The following is a 17,234-nucleotide window of genomic DNA, read 5'->3' as shown; positions in this document are numbered from 1 at the left end:
GCGGCCGCCTCAGGGCCGGGAAGGCGCTTCCGGAGGCGGGAGGTCGCGGCGTGGAGCGGCGGCGCGGCGCTGCCCGAGCGGTTCTGGCGGGACGGCAGGAGCGGAGCGGCGGGGCCCGTGTGCGGCGCGCTGCGGAGGAAGGCACCGGCCGGCTCCGCCATGTCCTACTGCAGGCAGGAAGGTGCGCCCGAGTGCGCTCCCAATGTCACCCCGCCGGGCGGGCTCGCCGTGAGGCGGCCGGGGGTGGGTGCGCCGCGGGGTGACCGCCCGCTCCCCGCAGCCCGTGAGGGGAAGGCGCAGCCGGAGTAGAGAGGAGGCGCGGCAGCCGCCCGCGGTCCGTGCGTGGCGGCGGCAGCGCTGCCTCTCCTCCCGCCGCGACCTTTCTCCTCACGGAGGGCGGGAAGGGCGGCGGGGTCATGAGGCGGCAGCGCGGTCCCGGGTGTGGGGACGGCGAGGCCCCGCAGCGGGCCGGGAGCGGCCGGAGGTGCCCGCAGGGACCGCGTGTGGCCGCGGAGCGGGTGAGGCGTGCGGGCAGGGTAGCTCCCAGCCGCGGAGCGCCTGCTGCCCGCAGGGGTTACATTTATTCCAGCCTAGCTGAGTGGCCAGAGGTGTGGGGTTTTGCCTTTTGAAGGTTGATGGACAGGGTGGGTAGAGTGCGAGCTTATTTGTACCTGTATCATGTTGTACAGGTGGTGGCGTTTATGAGGCTTGACCACCTCCTGAAGTGGGAGATGCGTAGATAAATGTCTGTATCTACATATATATATATGTGTATAAAGATTCTTGCTCTCTTAAGTCATGCAAAGTGGCTGAATGTAAAGTTTCAGGCTTGGAAAAAAGCGCCAATAGTTCTAAATGCCATTTGTAAGTTACAAACTTGGACATAGACTATGAACTGTATTGAGATGGTCATAACGCGTGGATCTCTTTTATGCTTTATGTTGTGCTTTGTTTAATTTTGTAAGATCTGTAAGTTGCCTTATGCAACCCTACAAAATGGCAGTGACAGGGTTAGAGTTCATGTGTTTCTCGCTCCTTTCATATAACAAATGACCGAACATTGTAAACTTTGCTGGAGTACAATGCAGAGTTGTCAGAAAACTGTTTCTGTTTTTTAAAAGGTGTTAGATTTATCTGTTTTTCAGACGTGTTTAAATGCATGGTTACTGAGCAAGGTTAAGTTACTGAACATCTGCTGGCTGAGGTCACACTGAGGGCCAGGAGATTCTAGTTTCTCATATGCCAAGTTACGATAGTGGCCTTTATTTGGAGAATTCTTGGGGAATTGTTAAGTACAGCAGTTCATTCTCAATATTATTGAATCACATTGAAAGTCTCATTACCTTGTGGTGTACAGCAGTTTTGTAAATGACTCTTTTCTGTCTCAGATTTCTCTGAACTTTTGCTTCTTGTCTCCTCCATGGTAGGAAAAGACAGAATAATATTTGCAACCAAGGAGGACCATGAGACACCGAGCAGTGCTGAGCTGGTTGCAGATGACCCAGATGACCCTTACGAAGAGCAAGGTCAGTAGTGAGCAGAAGAACAGAAGTAAGGGGTGTTACATCATACAGAAATCCAACAGAAAACAAACCCTGCATGAATTAGAAAAACTTAAGCATATTTAAAGACTGAGGGCAACAGGTTATGCAGTAAATACCCAGACCCTTGGTAGTTTTAACTGCCAGGTTAGGACATCACTAATGACACATTTTCTTCCAGTGTTTATTTTTCTACACTTGTGATTTTTCTTAGTGGCCTGTTCAGATAATCACTTGATGGCTTTTAGTTTTGGTTAGTGGTCAGAGATATGCAGGGCTACCTTTTCCTTAAGGTAAGCCTAATCAAGTGAAAATTATGATCGTTTTTCCTCTGTTTTAAGTAATAGCATGCAATTTTCAGAGAAGATGGAGTGAGTTACATATCTCTGTCATTGATGTGAATTGCTCACCTGCCTGAGAGCAGCTGAAATTGCCTAATATGGCAATCTCTGAATATCTGATTTAATATAAATTAAAATCTGGCTAATACTATAATGGTAGCAATATAATCAATATCTTTAAGTGCCACATGATGGGTAAGTTAAAATTATTGAGTTTTCAACCGTAATCATCGTGCCTTGAAAAGATAAAAGTTTTCATGAAGATTACAGTTCTTGTACAAAGTATATCTAGCCTGCAAATAGAGACTTAAGAGAGCAGAATACTTCTGAGACCAAGACTTAGAATATTCTGGTTGTATATTTTAAATAATGGGTAAATGAAATATACTTCCAGTAATGATGATTTAATAAGTGTTGCCCTAGGTTAATAATTATCATGAAAATGTGAATTTAGGTTAATTTTTTTCTAATTGCCTTTGTGTTTGCAGATCTTTTGGTCTCTTCATTTTGTGTAAAGGGATTTCATTGGTTTCAGCTCAACTGAAGCTGAAGACAATTCTTCAGACTCTTTGAAACTTAGAAAGTGAAAGTTAATCTTTCTAAAGTGTCTCGGAGACCTTTAGAGGGCAGCATTTAAGCAGTTTAGCAGCTGGAGCTCACAGGGTCTCATTGTTAGCTGATGTGGTGCGTACTGTAATTTGAACCACACCCTCCAATGTCATTAAAATTAACTTTTTTCGTACATAGATTTGTGTGGAAGGGTTACTGCATTTATCTGCCTGTTTTTCTGCCTTCATTACAACTGTATGTTGTCAGTTATGTATCCAAAATTTTTTCTCACTTTCACTGATAAGCCTGTTGATGTCCTGGTGTGACATACATTTGGGTAATAAACTAGTCAAAATTAAAAGAACCACTTTATATTTGTTTAAATGCCATATCAGTTTATTGCTGTTATGTGTGTTTTGCTGGACATGGAAAAGCTGTGGTGAGGAGGAGAGGTGATGGGGTTTGTTTCCTAGCAGTCCTGTATTTACAGAATGTTAGGTCACTTTCTTCCTCAACTCTAGATCAGAGAAGAGAGGGGCAAAGCCAGGAGCTTTTATGTCACCTTACAGTGACGGTGTGTATCTGTGGGATTCAAAATGAGAAACTATAAACTATGTTTAGGTACTGTCAATAAGTTTGGGTGGGGATTTCTTGTTGTGTGATTTTCTTTGTTAGTTTGTTGAGTTTTCTTCTTAGTATGTGGTAAATTACTGCCGTGTTTTAAAGTCTGAAAAACCTCTTGAATGACCCAGGGCTACAGTGCATTAGATCAGAAAAGATAAAATGGACATATCACAGAATGTAGCAGTAGGGAGTGAAGTTTATGGGCAGGAAAGGCATGGGTAAAATGGTTTGGAATATGATGAAATGCTGAAGCTCTGGCTTGCATGGCTTTTATTTAAAAGAAAATTGGGAGGACTTTTCCTGTACCTGATGTAACATGTAGGCTTTTCTAATTTAGCTTCTGCTTGGAGTAGAAGACTTGCTTTCCAGTGTTCAATTTGTGTTGTATAATTAACTGTAAGGACTCTTTTCATCTTTCTGCTCTGCCAAAGAGAGCCAGTCATATCTGGGAAAGAATAGATGCATTATATAGACCTGCTATAATCTGCATTGTTTTCTAAGACACCTGAAACTTGTGTTTGAGGGTTTTTTTTGTTGTAGGGGCCTTTTTCATACTTGAGATAAACATCTAGTTTGTATTTGGTAATTTTTGATAATTCTTATTTTGTCTCAGACATTAACAGACATTAGTCTTTGAGGAGTCTATTTGAGTCAGTAGATTGGTCAGGAAAGCTTGTATTGTTTCCCTTGGGATAAAAACCAGTTGTGTACTGCTCTTATTTCTGTCAATATTTTGTTGTTGTTGTTGTATCATCTGGGTGATTTTGGGAGGCAAAATGTTAATGACTCACTTTAAGCTAAAAAATTGAAAGAAAAAAGCCACGGGAAGTAGAAAGGCAGACAAACTGGAGTAAGTTCAGGTTAGGATTTCATACTGCAGTGAAGATCCCAGTTCACTGTCTGTGCTTTTTGACAGCTGTGGCTGATGGAAACAAATTAAGAATTCATTTGCAGTGGTTTTGAAATAATATTGTTACTGTAAAGCATCTTTCTAGTCCTATGTGTTGCAGATGGTGGAATTTAAACATGAAAGATTCCTGGTTTTCACTGACATCTTGGCTGCCTTCAGTTCGAATAATTTTTTATTTTATTAAGCTTATATGAAGAAGGCAATGATGAGTTTTATGCATGCAAAGTGGTTTTTATTAGTGTTACAGCTGTGATGGGAAAGTTGGATAGAAGTACTTATGGAATTGGACCTCAAACACAGATTGTTGCTGGTCTTTCCCTTCAGTTTTTCCAGACTTGTTCCTGTCATCTTATTTTATAAACAGTTTTAAAGTGGTCTCTAGAGGGGACTGATGAAGCAAAACTCCATGTTCTTGTAAGAAAGAACTTGATGAATGATCAGATGTACAGGACTGTTTCTATGACTAATGATGTCCCTTTCAATCCTGCTTCCTGTCATCTTCCACTGTGAACCCCTGGCAGATAAACTCGTTATTGGATGTGTTTGTCATGTTACAGGGAAGAAACTCTTCTCAGAACAGCAGTGGGACTTCATCCCAGCGAGTCCAAAGACAAGTGTTGACCCAGATGCAGGTGGGCCTGCCTTTGCCCATGACATGAGCAGTTTCCATGAGCTAGGAGACTTTAGGTTGTGAGATGTCAGCAAATGTCACACAAATCTTGATCTACAGTGATCTAAACAGAGTTATTTTTTCTTCCACGAGTGCAGTTTCAAGTAGATTGTGACTCACTGGATCAGTGAGGTTCAGGCTGCATTTGAAAGAAGTTTGAATTCAATTTTAATTAAAAATAGTGATCCTATCTGTTGCAGGCTTGCAACTCAGGAAGAGCAATGGATGAAATCTGTTTCCGATTTAATTGTGTTCTAAGCTTGCTGATAGACTTACTCATTGATGTGTGAATTCTGCTGTGATTATGAATGAGGAAATGCTTGCTTTAGTCATCTGTATTTTTGTTTTGTTTTTCTAAAGCATGGTTTCTGTGCACAGAACTTCTGAAACTGGTGCTATTTCAGTGATAAAATAGGTGTAGGTCAATGATCTTGTGATACCATAGAATGTATTGTTTATGGGATAGCTCACAGTAAGATTTGCATGTTTGCGTGGGAGTGAAATATATGTCTGGAACTTTGTTAATCCACAGGACAAAAAGAAGTAATAAGTTTAGTGAGTTCTGTGGCACTATTTTAGGTAATGTCAAATTGTATCAAGTCTTAAATATAATTTCATGTTTGAATCAGAATTAATTCAACTTTTTTATCTGCCAGTGGTATTTTCATACCTCCTTTCTAAAGGGAAGGTGCTTAAATTTAAGGTTTATGCACATGCTGTCAGCTTCTGCAGAAACTCAGCATGGAGATGAAGTTAGAAAAGTCTGCTAAAGAGAGGAGAGCAAACTGTTCAAGTGGAAAAGAAACCAGCTTGGATCATAGCATAGTGGTTCTCCTGTTCTTCACAGATGAACATACTTGTGTATGTTCATACCAGTAGAGAAAGGAAATGGAGATGTATTTATTGCCTTAGAGAAACGCATTAGAGGCTCTAGAAGCCCACAGGACCAAGTCTGTTATATTGAATTTCTAAAATCAGAGGAAAGGAGTTCTTCAACTTGTTGTCTGACCTTCTTTGTATAAATCAGTTGCCATCTAGAAGAACATATGCCATTAAATCTTCACCTTGCCAGTCCACCAGTGAAGTATTTCTGTCAGGACTTTAACTGTGCCAGAGCAGAGGTTTACAGCTGTTCCAGTTCAGAGTCTGAAGTGACACTTAACTCCTTTCAGTTGTGTTCTGAAGTACAATTTGGTTTCTGGCAGCCAGACAGGCAGGCTTGCTCTGAGGCTTGCTGTTCCTTGTGTTCTGTGGCACATGATTTAATCTTTACAAATACACTGATTTTTGTTTTTGCAATTCTGGTCTTCCAGTTGAAATTTGAAGGGGGAAAGTTGTGAGTTATTTTTCAGAGCTTATTTCAAACAAGAAGAAAAAAGCATCCATTCGATTTGATTTAAAAGATTTCTAGTCTTAATACTGGATTTAAAGTCTTACTATTTGTATGGAATGATTTTAATGCTTGCTTGTTCCCCTGACAGTCTGGCAAATCGATTGACTTGACTTCCATCTGTTTTGCAGTTCCCTTAGAATATTCTCAGTGCTCTGTAGTCCAGGGAGAAGGACTTAATTCAGAGATGGATAGAGAACTAATCTCACTTGTGCCCATTAAAGGATTATACAGATCAGAGGGAGAAACAGACTGGCTGGGAAGTGAAAGGTGCTTATCAGCCTTGAAGCTGCAGAACTAAGATGGCATTATAAGTGCTTGAGTTCACACCTGCAGCCCAGCAGCTGTCACTGAGTGAAATCAATGTTTGGAAGGTGCATTAACTTTTCTTCTCTCTTGTGTGTTCAGGATTGATATTGCCCAATGGAGACATCAATTGGAATTGCCCATGTCTGGGTGGAATGGCTAGTGGTCCCTGTGGGGAGCAGTTCAAGTCAGCCTTTTCTTGTTTCCACTATAGCTCAGAAGAAATAAAGGGATCAGACTGTGTGGACCAATTCCGTGCCATGCAGGAATGCATGCAAAAATACCCAGATCTTTACCCTCAAGAGGATGAAAATGATGAGAAGTCCAGCAAGGATTTGGAAGCTGCCTCTATGGAGGCCTCTGCTGCCAAAGAGGAGGAGGGATCCAGCTAATGAAGATGCAAGGAGGCTGTCGTCTCCATTTCTCATTTTCAGAGACATGGACTTCTGCACTGTGTCTGTCTTCTGAGTAGTGAGGAAATGTTTCACCATATTCTGTGCACTGTATCATAATAAATAATTTATTCCTGAAGGAGAAATCTCAGAGCTTCAGCCTTGGAGATAAATACTGCAAAAAGAGTGAGTGTGTGTATATACTGTGTAACCTGGTTTTGGACACAGTTAAAACTTTAACAGCTGTTCTTTACCCTCAAGTTTTCCTCGAGTTGTGACTTGAATAATGTCTTGAAGTACATAGCTTTCAATTAAATTTCCACTGGCACACCAGGTCTATCTTCATTTCAGTATGTTCTGATCAGTAGCTGCTTTTTATTTAATGTGTTCTGTTCTGTCAATAGAAATTACATTAAATGATTGTTTTTCCTTTAAGATTTCTTTTTTCCAAAGTGCTGCAAGACATTGAAAATAGTCTAGGTCTAGAATTTCTAAAATAATTTCAAATGGTCTTACTAGATTATGGTTGCATTTTACTACTGGCATCAGATCAGGACTGCCAGGCAAACGTTGAAATGCACATCTTTGATTTTGTTTACTTACTGTGATGCCTTTTGCATTTTTAAAAATGGTATGTTGTGCAGCTGATGATTAAGATGAATGGAAAGAATGCTGGTCACTGGCTTTATTTTTGCTCTGAAAATACAGCTTTTGGATTCCTTTGGTTATTACCTTCTCCTTCAAGGTATAGATGGGCACTTGTAAAATACTTTGAGATACAATAAATTGTTACCTGGTGTAATGATCTCAAAATAGATACTGTGACTTAAGTGCATATTAAAAAGAAAATACTTTTTACCCTCAATGGAAGTTCCTGTGTCTTTGTGGTATGGTGTTTTGTTTGGTTGGTTTTTGGTTAACACTGATTGGATTTGAGAACTGTTCTGTGCTGTAAGCAGATCTCAAATGAATTTGTGGCTTGTGAAGATTGGTTGCTCCAGCTTGTCAGATTTTTATTCTTGTCTTATTCTTTTCTCCCCAGCCCGGGCAGGAAGGCATAAAAAACTTTTTCAGTAGCAGTGTTAGACTGGACCATGGACCAGCAAACAAACATGAACAGCTATTAAAATATTTGAAAATTACTTCAAAGGTACAAATAATTTAATAGTTCAGTATTGTTTAATTGCTGTAGATAAGCTATACTCCATTGTTTGTCTTTCTGAGCAAAAGATAGGCTGTGAGATTTTTTTTTCAAATGAGATTGTGGCTGTGGTTGTTGTTTTTTTTTTCTCTCCTTGTGTTGGCTACCTCACCCAAAGCATAAAAGGTTGTAGTGTCAGTAATGCAGCCACAAAGGCCAGCAATGTTTAAACACTTGCCTTTCTCTGTGGGCAGCACCCTGGAGTGCTCAGCAGCATTAATTCCATATTGCACTCTCATGTCTTGCTTGCACAAGTGAATTCGGTGCCACTGATGTTTCTGAATGTTACAGGTTCCTGAGGGGAATTTTTGTCAAGTATTACAGTGTCTTTGAGGTGTTTGTATTTCAGTGCAGCTGTTGGATCCTCAGAAAAAAGTTTGTAGGCAATTAAGTGGCTGACAACTACTTTGTTCTGAGGGCAGTGATAGCAGGGACTCTGTGCATTGCTGCTTTCCAAAGAAACAAAGTGAGACAGACCATCTCAGTGTGGCTCTTTCAGGGATAAGAAGCCAAGTGCCAAGTTAACCTGAGTAAACAGGCACAAAAGGAGCAGAGATAATCTTTGGCACTTAGGCAATAGATGAACACTGGGCACTAAATTAGAAAAATATCACATGCACCGAAGCTTCTGGTTGTTCAAATGGAAATCCAGTGCACTCTGTGAGGAAGCAAGAGCTGTTACTCAAGGGGTGCTCTGTTCTAACAAGTTGCCTCTTCTTTCTTTTTTGCTGTGCTTTTTTTCCCACATTGCCTTTGTGCTCTGAAGTGTTTGGATTTATCCTCTACAACTGTATTTGTGGCATCTGTGTACAAAACATAAAATGTGAGAATCTTGGCCCACAGTGGGTAGGGACATGCACCTAATACTGACAGAGGGACTTGGGGCATAATCTGACACTTGTGAAGGTGTGTTCAGGATGGATTTGCTGCTTTCTGACTGTTGTGGCTTGGTAACTGTTGTGCTGCATCCCGTACAAATATAAAGTATGTATAAGGATCTTAGACCAAAAACTGTCAAAAGCACTGTGTAATGTGTTTGAAGTGTTTTGAGAAAGGAAGTCATAGCTTTAATCCTAAATAGTTCTTTGTGGAATTTTTTTTTTTTTTTTGCTATGTAAACTGATGCAGTTGGGAATGCATAGACAATGTAACTCCTTGTTTCTGTTTCCCAGCAAATTAAGCATTCCCATGCTTAATTCGATTTTCCTCCTATAGTTACATTCCCCAATTTTAGATCTAAAATCAATCAGTGGTTATTTTAATATATAATAAAGATGATAAAATGATCCTTGGCAATACGTGACAAGCTTGTGAAATAAACAGATGGTAAGTTGCATTTTTATTGTGTGAATACAAAACTTAGAGCTGCAAATTTCTTGTTTTAATATGTTTCTTATTTTACATATATATATATTTTATAAATAATATCTTGGTTTTCTGTCTGCCATCACTGAGCTACTGGTTCTTGGAGAGAGAGTAGTAGATTCAAATGTGTTTGTGCAATTGTGTTTATAGAGTAATTTCATAATGATTTTATGTTATCAGGTGCTTATGTTGAGTCATAGGCACTGCTATGTCAAGTCACAAGTAGTCCTTGGGGGATAAAGAAAGCTTTCACTATGAAAAAATTGCTCATTAATTCTGTGCCCTTAGTTGATCTTTGGCCCATTAAAGCTGATGTGCTGAGCATGATTAAATGTTTATAAAAGTTCAGCTAAAAGAAACTGTTAACAATACATGAAGCACTTCTAGATGTATTGGAATATCTTTCCAATCCAAGTTACTTAGCCACTTACATTTAGATAGAATTCCAGTTGAATTTGCTCTGTTTAGTTTTTAGAATAAAAAGACATGGTTATAATTATATTCACCCTACAGACCTACTATTGCTCCCAAAATGCTGCCTTTGTACCATATTGCTGTGTAACACTCCAGATTTTCAGTTTGAACCATTCTGCAGTTTTTGCACACCTTTGTCCTTCTGGTGCAGTGATGGTACAATCTCTGTTTCTGAAAGCTGGGTGGACTGTTATCAGCTGGCTGCAATTCCTGCATGATGCAGGGCACAAATTCATATATAACCTGTGAGAACTTGCTTGTTAGGATGGGATTGTTCCTGCAATCCACTTAAACTTGAGTCAGTGGTGCATGTATTACATATCCTGATGTGGATAAAGATTGCCTCTAAAACTTTAGATGATCCTTTAACAAAACATAGATTCTAAAATGTAAAAAATACTGAAAAATAGTTAAAATTAGACAAAATTGCATTTTCATAATTGAAAGTTACTCAGTAGTTTTTCTGCTGTTCTCTGCAGTACAGCCTGAGGATTTTGCAGAGACCATACCTGAGCTTGTGTATAGTAACTTTCCTTGAGGTATGGCCTTGCTTCAGGTGGAAAAATAACTTTTTTTTTCCTTTCTCTCTGAAAAAGGAATGATGAACAAAATGGTGGCTAGAAGGAGACGTTTATCTTGCAGGCCATTGTAGGGATCATTAGATCTGGGGATCTGGCAGGGCTGTTTTGGAAACAAGATCTATATCCTGAGCAGTTCTGACTGAGAGTGTCCTTGTTAACCTGACAGCAGTGTCTCCTGTTTATCTGAGGCACTGATCTGATCACACGTCAATGAACCCACTTATGCCTAGGGAAGTAAAAAAAGGAATTTCTGTGCTTCTAGACTCTTGTTTTACCTCATTAAAATTCTATCAGTGTTAGTGTGGGACAGTGTAGGGAAGCTACCAGCAGTTTGTCATTTATTCCTAGTCAGCTCTCCTCACTGGACATGATTTCATTTTGTTGAACAGGAGCCTGTCTGCAGTTGTTTTTCAACTGCTTTTAACCCCTCTGGGGCTGATGTTTTGTTGGTGATGGTGGAGCTGAGAGAAGACACACCCAACAGAGGAAGAGTAGAGGAGTACAGCAGTGATTATAGCACCAATGTTTGGTTTTAAAATGGCTTATTGTAAATCAGTATTGATGATCTGTGAGCAGACTGCTCAGGAAGGCCATAACAAGGAGCACAGGAGGATTTGTGGTGATTCCACAGTGCAGATTAACCCAGATGACACAACAATGATGTGAAGGGTAGGTGGATGTAGGATTTGTTGTACCCCGAATGACAGGTCCAGTTATTTGTTTCTGAATGTTACAGGTTCCTTACAGCTCCTAAGAAAGGTAAAGCATCCCCTCACAGTGCACTCATTCCCTTCATAGGATGCTGTGAGGAAATGGATGTTTGATTTCTTAATCTGTGGTTCCAAGATGTATTTTTACTAGCACTAGCTAGTAATGCTAGTAAATGAATGTATCAAAAAATAACTTATTGACAGAGAAGAACTATGCAGATGTTTACCCTCCCCACAAAACCACCAGTCTGGCACAAAAAGTGGAATAGAGGTGTTTGCTTTAATATGGTGCTGACTATAAACCAACATGGAATATCCTCATTGTCATTAAATAAGATCCCCTACAGGTAAAATGGCCTCTGTTGAAAAGCACATTCCTTAGGTTAATTGTAAACCTACACTTGAATTTAATTTCTTGTGAGAGGCCCTTTGAGATCAGACTGTAAATTCATGTACAGGTCTTTATTGATATTTGAAAGAGAACTAGTTAATCTTTTTATTGTGAGACAATTTCTGGGGACAGTAAAGAGAGCAGTTGCTGGGCTCCTAATTTCATAAGGCTGACATTTCAAATTCTGCCAAATGCCTTGGTTAAAAAGTGTTTTATTGCATTAATTAAATAGCTTGTTGGAGATGCCACATTGTTGGATACCAGTTTAAGTAACAACAAATAAATTATGAAGTGAAAGGGGGAAAGCAGTGGAGGAAGGGAAATTTCCCAGAAAGGAGGGAGGAGGAAACACTAGAAACACTGTTTATATCCTGTTGAGAAACAAATTGGAGCTTTTTTCTTTCCTAAAGATCCGCCTGTCATCCATTTCCACATGAGCTGAGGATATTTCCGCTGTTCAATCAATGTGAAATTCAAAGTAAAATAGCAGTAAATAGAATGGAAGAGGCTGAATTTTTACATTCTCATTGGTAAAGAGAACAAAATGATGGCTTAAGTTGTAGGCTAGACTTCTGTTGTTCTGCATTAGTATTAGGGTTTCCAGGTGTCCCAGTTACCAGTCAGACAGAGCTAAATGAAAATATCTCCACTGCCCTAGGAGCATTAAAAATTAGACATGGAATTGAAACATGCAAATGTAGCATGTGTGCTTCTCTTTCTCTGTAACTCCCTGAAAGAATATAGATTGATTCATTGTGATTTTTGCTTAGTTGAAGAGAGAGTGCTCCAACCAACTTCATTTGCTTGTGAGTCCTTAAATGGGGGACACATGTCAAACTTCAATTTCCTCAAAATTCTGTGTTAGGGAAGGATTTAATTAGCTATCTCTTGATTACTATAGGGTAAAATTGATTGAGAAATAATGCTTCTGCAAAGCAGAACTATTTTTACCTGAAGTGCAGATGTTACCACTCCTGTACTTTTGCAGAGGGAGAAATAATCCTCAGGCACTATGAGAAGGAAGCAGAGCTTCAGCATCTTACCCCGAAGTGTGACCAAGAGAAATAAAGCACAATGAAAGCACTAAGTGCAATCGAAGGCCTGTGGTCTTGAGCACAGTTGGAGCAGCCAGGTTGCTCTCCCAGAACTACAGCTTACCTCATTTGATACATGCTCCAGCCAATCAATTTACCTCCTGTTTCTGCTTTGTGGCTTTTGTAGTGTCACAATTTCAGTATTAGAGCAGCTGCTAGTTCCTCACACTTTGGCTTTTTCCTATAATTAAGGCTTATTAGCAGTTATTGCTGTGAAACCTCTGTGGTGTTGCAGACTAAGTACTAGAGCACAGAGCTGGATTTGAAATGGAGTTTGAGCCAAGGTGGTTTCTGCAACAGAGCTCAGCACTAAGCATTGATGATACATGATGATACATGATGCACATCTCTAAAGGACACTGTCCCAAGATAAGCCACATATTTGTTTCTGTAGGCAGTGGGATAATACTGGCTTCTAGAAAGCAGCCCATTATATTGGCATAATTGCAGTCTGATGGTAAATCAGTTTGAGCTCTCTTATATGCTTATTTAGTATTATGCCACTTGTAAAGCTGAAAGAAATTGCTGCCTTTTAGTGGTCACTTATAAATAAAATTACACTCCAGTAATGGATGTATTATGAAAGCAGTTTATGCATATTAATATCAGACTCTGACCTGAAGTATGGAAACACTAGTCCATGTCTTTAGTTTGGCCTTGTAAAATGATTCTGGCTGGAATCAGGCTCAAGTGAAGAACTGACTTGTGATCTATATATGATGCACTAGGTGATTTTGTATTATAAGGCTGTGCATTTTTTTTAAAAAGTAGTTATGTCCCAAGTTTCCTGTCTAAGCACATGAAAGGAGGGATGGCAAGTCTGCTTTCCTTGCTTCAGCTAGGAGCATGTTGAATGGGAATGCTTGAACTAACTACACCTTTCACTGCAGTGTTACTAAAAGGCAAAGTCCAGCACTTTAATTTCTGAGGCAGAAATTATTTGCATCCAGTTCGAAGAATATCTGATACTTGTTTTCCCAAATATGCCTTCCAGGGTTTCACCAGGCTGTTCATGTTCACAAGGAGTTTGCCAGTCCTAGAGTCCTCCTGGCCTGCTATGAGATAGTCAGTACCTTGTTAAAAAAAGAAAAAGAAAAAAAGAAAAAAAAGAAAAAGGAAAAAAAAAAAGGGAAAGCCCTTAATTAGCATATAGAAAAAGAAAGAACCAAACCAGAATTTCTCTATTTCATATGGATCTGGCATACAGCAGCTTTGCCAATTTCATCCAGCTCATGCATGTGCCATCTTATGTGTATAAATCCACGTGCATCCTGTCACTGCTGGCTCCTGGGCACACAGATTCACTGCTGTCAGGGCTCTGCTCGGGGGTTACAGCTACAAATTGATTTCATTCCACTGATGTTCTGCATACAGATCTGCTGGGATTTGGCAGCTGCTGCTCATGCCTTTGCCCCCCTCCTGTCTTTACCACCCTCCTTGAGCACTGTGAGCTGGAAAGCAAACATGCTTTGGTGGGGATGAATCAAAGGATGCTGCCCCAGAAAGGCTAATCACAGATATTCCTAAGCACTGTTTACAGGGGAAGCAAAACCCCCAGTGAGGATTTTGTCCTTACCAGGATTGAGAATGGGACATGTACAGCCTCTGTTGGTCCAGGATTCTGGGTAAATGCTTCTGTTGTTCCGGGCAATTTTCACTTTGCCTGATTTCAGGACCTTCTTCACTTTCACAACAACTTCTGCATGGGTCCCTTTGTCATGAGCAGACAGGATTCTTGCTTTTATTACTGCCAGAAAACATATCCAAATAGAAACCAACAATGAATTTCTAAATGAATTTTGGTTAATGCTGCTAAAAGGTAGAATTTTAACACCTTGAAAGAAGACATGAAAAATCCCCCAAAGTGCAGTTGTACAGAAAGTACAGTGCTTGTCCATTTCACTGATGGATATTTTAAATAAATCTGAGGAATAAAAACTGGATTTTTCTTTTTAAGTAGATGATGTTAACTCATCCTTTCACCATGTTATTTAGCAACTATTTTTAATGGGCTGATGTCAAACACCTGGAAATTCTAGGAAAGCACTTGTATGTGTACAAAAGGAGGGGTGAAAGACCCCAACCAGCAGCTACCAGTCTGATTTCAAGCACTGTTTCTACACTTTATATTTCCAGTTAGAAAACATTAGAGTTTTGCTTTAACACTGGCCTCTCGGAAATTCTGTCCTGTGAGAAGGGACTGTCTACAGGTAGGAAGTCAAGAAAATTCCTATCAGCCATGTCACATGACTAAAACTCCATAATTGCACAACAAACCAGAACTATTTTTGTTTTGCGGTCCAACACCTGGTTGCCGTGATAAATTTCTGTTCCTTTTAATTTAGTAGGATCCCATAACTTTTTGGCATGACAGGCTCATGTAGATCATCCTCTCAAGCAGGCTTTGTTGTCTCCTGCCACAAGAACCTCAAACCTCTGGATACCAGAGCTTTCCTTTCTTGCCTCATGTGATGGCATGAACCAGGTGTTTATAAACAACAGTTTTAAATGCAGTCTTGGTAAATGAGCATGGCTATTGGAACCTGCATAACGACTGCAAAAGCAAAGGCATTTCAGATGTGTTTTTCTATCATTTTTTCTTGATGTAGAGGCCAATCATTCCACTGAGTATTATTCTAGCAAGCCTTGTGCTGTAAGAGGTAAATTAACTGGATGGGAAGGAGCTTTGCATGAAAAATGCTTTTAAGTTCTGATCAGAAGTTGGACATGTCACTAGACAAAAAAGGCAGAAGAAATCCTACCTCTCGAGACTTAACCAATCCTGTCATTTTTCACAGCTATCAGCTAACAATATGCATAGCAGGAGCATTGTGAAATGATCATAGCTTGGGGGCATGTTGCCCACTTACCATAGGCATATTTCATTTGGCAGAAGTCACTGACACTCCCAAGCACCTTCTCTTTGCACACACACTTTTCTAGCAGGGAAACCCCAGAACAGAGAGGGTTGGAGAAGAGCCAGGACATGAGAGAGAAAAGAAGAGCAAACAATCATCAGTTGTGAAGTTAGATACCTATAGTTCCCATAATCTATATGAACCTTAGAAATAAGTTGGAGAGTGAGCTCAGTTATTTGCAAATGTGTTTCTTGTTATATGATAAAATAATTACTCTGAAATCTGATCAGCACTGTCAGGTAAAATGCAGCCCACATGAGGTCTATTGTGCAGGTAATAAACTGATCCTAATGATGAGATCAGATCCAGCTGTAAATCATGTAAGTAATGAGACCTTTGTTTGATCCCATAACCTAAGAAATGCTGATCCTTCCTGGTATTAAGGCAGTATCCATCTCAGAAAAGCCAAGTTATGCAGTAAGTGGCACTGTTACCTCTGCCAAGCCGCCAGGTGATGGCAAGTGCTGATCTTTACAGGGCAGGCAAAACTGAGAACTATTTAAATACTACAGACAAGCTGGAAATAAGTGGGGCAGACCCAGTCAGGGTGGAGGGTTGAAAGAACTGGCAACCAAATGTTCCCAAACTCTGGGCTGTACCTGGGTGCCTCAGTGCAGAAAATCCCTGCTCGTGGTCGTTCCATTTCCACTCCTCTTCGCTCTCGTTGCTTGGCGCTTGGATGAGGTCGGGGATTCGTCCCCCGATGGGGACATTAAAGAAGGGCTCACTGTCATAGCTGGGGGACACACAAACCACAGCACTGCCTTAGGGCACTCAGGGGAGGAAAACAAACAAACAAACAAACAAACAGCTGCCTTTGGCTGTGCCCAGACTGATGAGCTTGCTTTCTTCAGGTTGTGAGTGCAGATATGAGCGAGACTTCATGCCACATAGAGAGATCACAAGGTCTAGGCTTTTATTCAGGCCTCCCACTGCTGACTTAGCATTTTTAAAGTACCTATAAATTGGGCCTTTTTTGCTTATGATTATTTGTTTTTAGGAAATTATGTAACTTAGTGACCACTTGTTGATATCACTGGGACCTGAGGACAGCTGCAGGACCTCTAGAACTGCAATTGCTCAGCAAATCATTTTACTCTGGGCACAGATGAGAGGCAGACTCTTCCATCTATTTCCAAAGCAACAATGTGTTTAAAGACCCTGCACATATTTCCATGGGGTTGTGGAAATACCTATTATTACTGCAAAGATTCATCTGTTCAAGATTGCCTTGGATAATGCAGTGGACTTCAAGGTGTAAATGTAACCTTAAAAACCACCTATGATTTACAGCCACCTTTTCAAATTGTGCACCCTCCAATCTTTGTTATTTCTGTAGAATTTGTTTCATTTCACAGAGTCCCATCTCAGAGTGACCCCAGAGCAGGGCTTCTTTACCCGTTGAAACACGTCCCAGTGCGCTGGTCACAGTCTCTGGCGCAGTCACAGGGCTGACAGCCGTTTTCTCCAAAGCCCCAGTAGCCCACCAGGCACCTGTCACAGCTGGGACCTGCCACTCCTGGTTTGCAGTAGCAGAATCCTGTCCGGGGGTGGCATCTCCAGCTGCTGCTGAACGTGGTGTTGGCTGAACCCATGGGCTGGCAGGCACAGGCTGTGGACACACAGCAAGAGACACAATTCAAATACATGGGGTACATAGGGTCAAGCTGCTTAAGTGACATTTTAGCAAGGCTGGTGAACTTGTACCTTCTTCCTCATGGTCAGTAGTTTTAAGTCAGAACTAGTAAACATGGCATTTTGGCCTACATTTGCATTT

At 40.6% G+C, this 17,234-nt stretch overlaps 2 protein-coding genes across 2 annotated transcripts in view; one reads left to right on the top strand and one right to left on the bottom strand.

The window, feature by feature from the left end:
• The first annotated feature begins 4 nt into the window (after nt 1-4).
• CHCHD4 (coiled-coil-helix-coiled-coil-helix domain containing 4) lies at nt 5-7,588 on the top strand. The gene is made up of 3 exons (XM_036391168.2): nt 5-181; nt 1,428-1,526; nt 6,434-7,588. The coding sequence occupies exons 1-3, from the start codon at nt 160-162 to the stop codon at nt 6,721-6,723; spliced, it is 411 nt and encodes a 136-aa protein (XP_036247061.1). The 5' UTR covers nt 5-159; the 3' UTR covers nt 6,724-7,588.
• Nucleotides 7,589-11,637: 4,049 nt separating this feature from the next.
• LOC118691763 (netrin-4-like) overlaps nt 11,638-17,234 on the bottom strand; it is a 45,520-nt gene continuing 39,923 nt past the window's right edge. The window contains exons 6-10 of the mRNA XM_036391162.2: nt 16,856-17,069; nt 16,057-16,193; nt 15,410-15,478; nt 14,116-14,286; nt 11,638-13,612 (exon numbers count right to left, since the gene is read on the bottom strand). Coding sequence (XP_036247055.1) covers nt 13,476-13,612; nt 14,116-14,286; nt 15,410-15,478; nt 16,057-16,193; nt 16,856-17,069 — 728 coding nt within the window. The 3' untranslated portion in view covers nt 11,638-13,475. The remainder of the gene's footprint in view (nt 13,613-14,115; nt 14,287-15,409; nt 15,479-16,056; nt 16,194-16,855; nt 17,070-17,234) is intronic.

Source organism: Molothrus ater, chromosome 11 (assembly GCF_012460135.2).
Source record: "Molothrus ater isolate BHLD 08-10-18 breed brown headed cowbird chromosome 11, BPBGC_Mater_1.1, whole genome shotgun sequence".
Taxonomy (NCBI): Eukaryota; Metazoa; Chordata; class Aves; order Passeriformes; family Icteridae; genus Molothrus; species Molothrus ater.
This window is presented reverse-complemented; position numbering and strand designations above follow the sequence as displayed.

What these genes read in the sequence shown, in the direction of transcription:
- CHCHD4 (XM_036391168.2), top strand. Translation starts at nt 160, where the DNA reads ATGTCCTACTGCAGGCAGGAAG. An exon ending in GTCCTACTGCAGGCAGGAAG is followed by an intron (nt 182 to 1,427) that starts GTGCGCCCGAGT and finishes CCTCCATGGTAG; the next exon opens with GAAAAGACAGAATAATATTT. An exon ending in TGACCCTTACGAAGAGCAAG is followed by an intron (nt 1,527 to 6,433) that starts GTCAGTAGTGAG and finishes TTGTGTGTTCAG; the next exon opens with GATTGATATTGCCCAATGGA.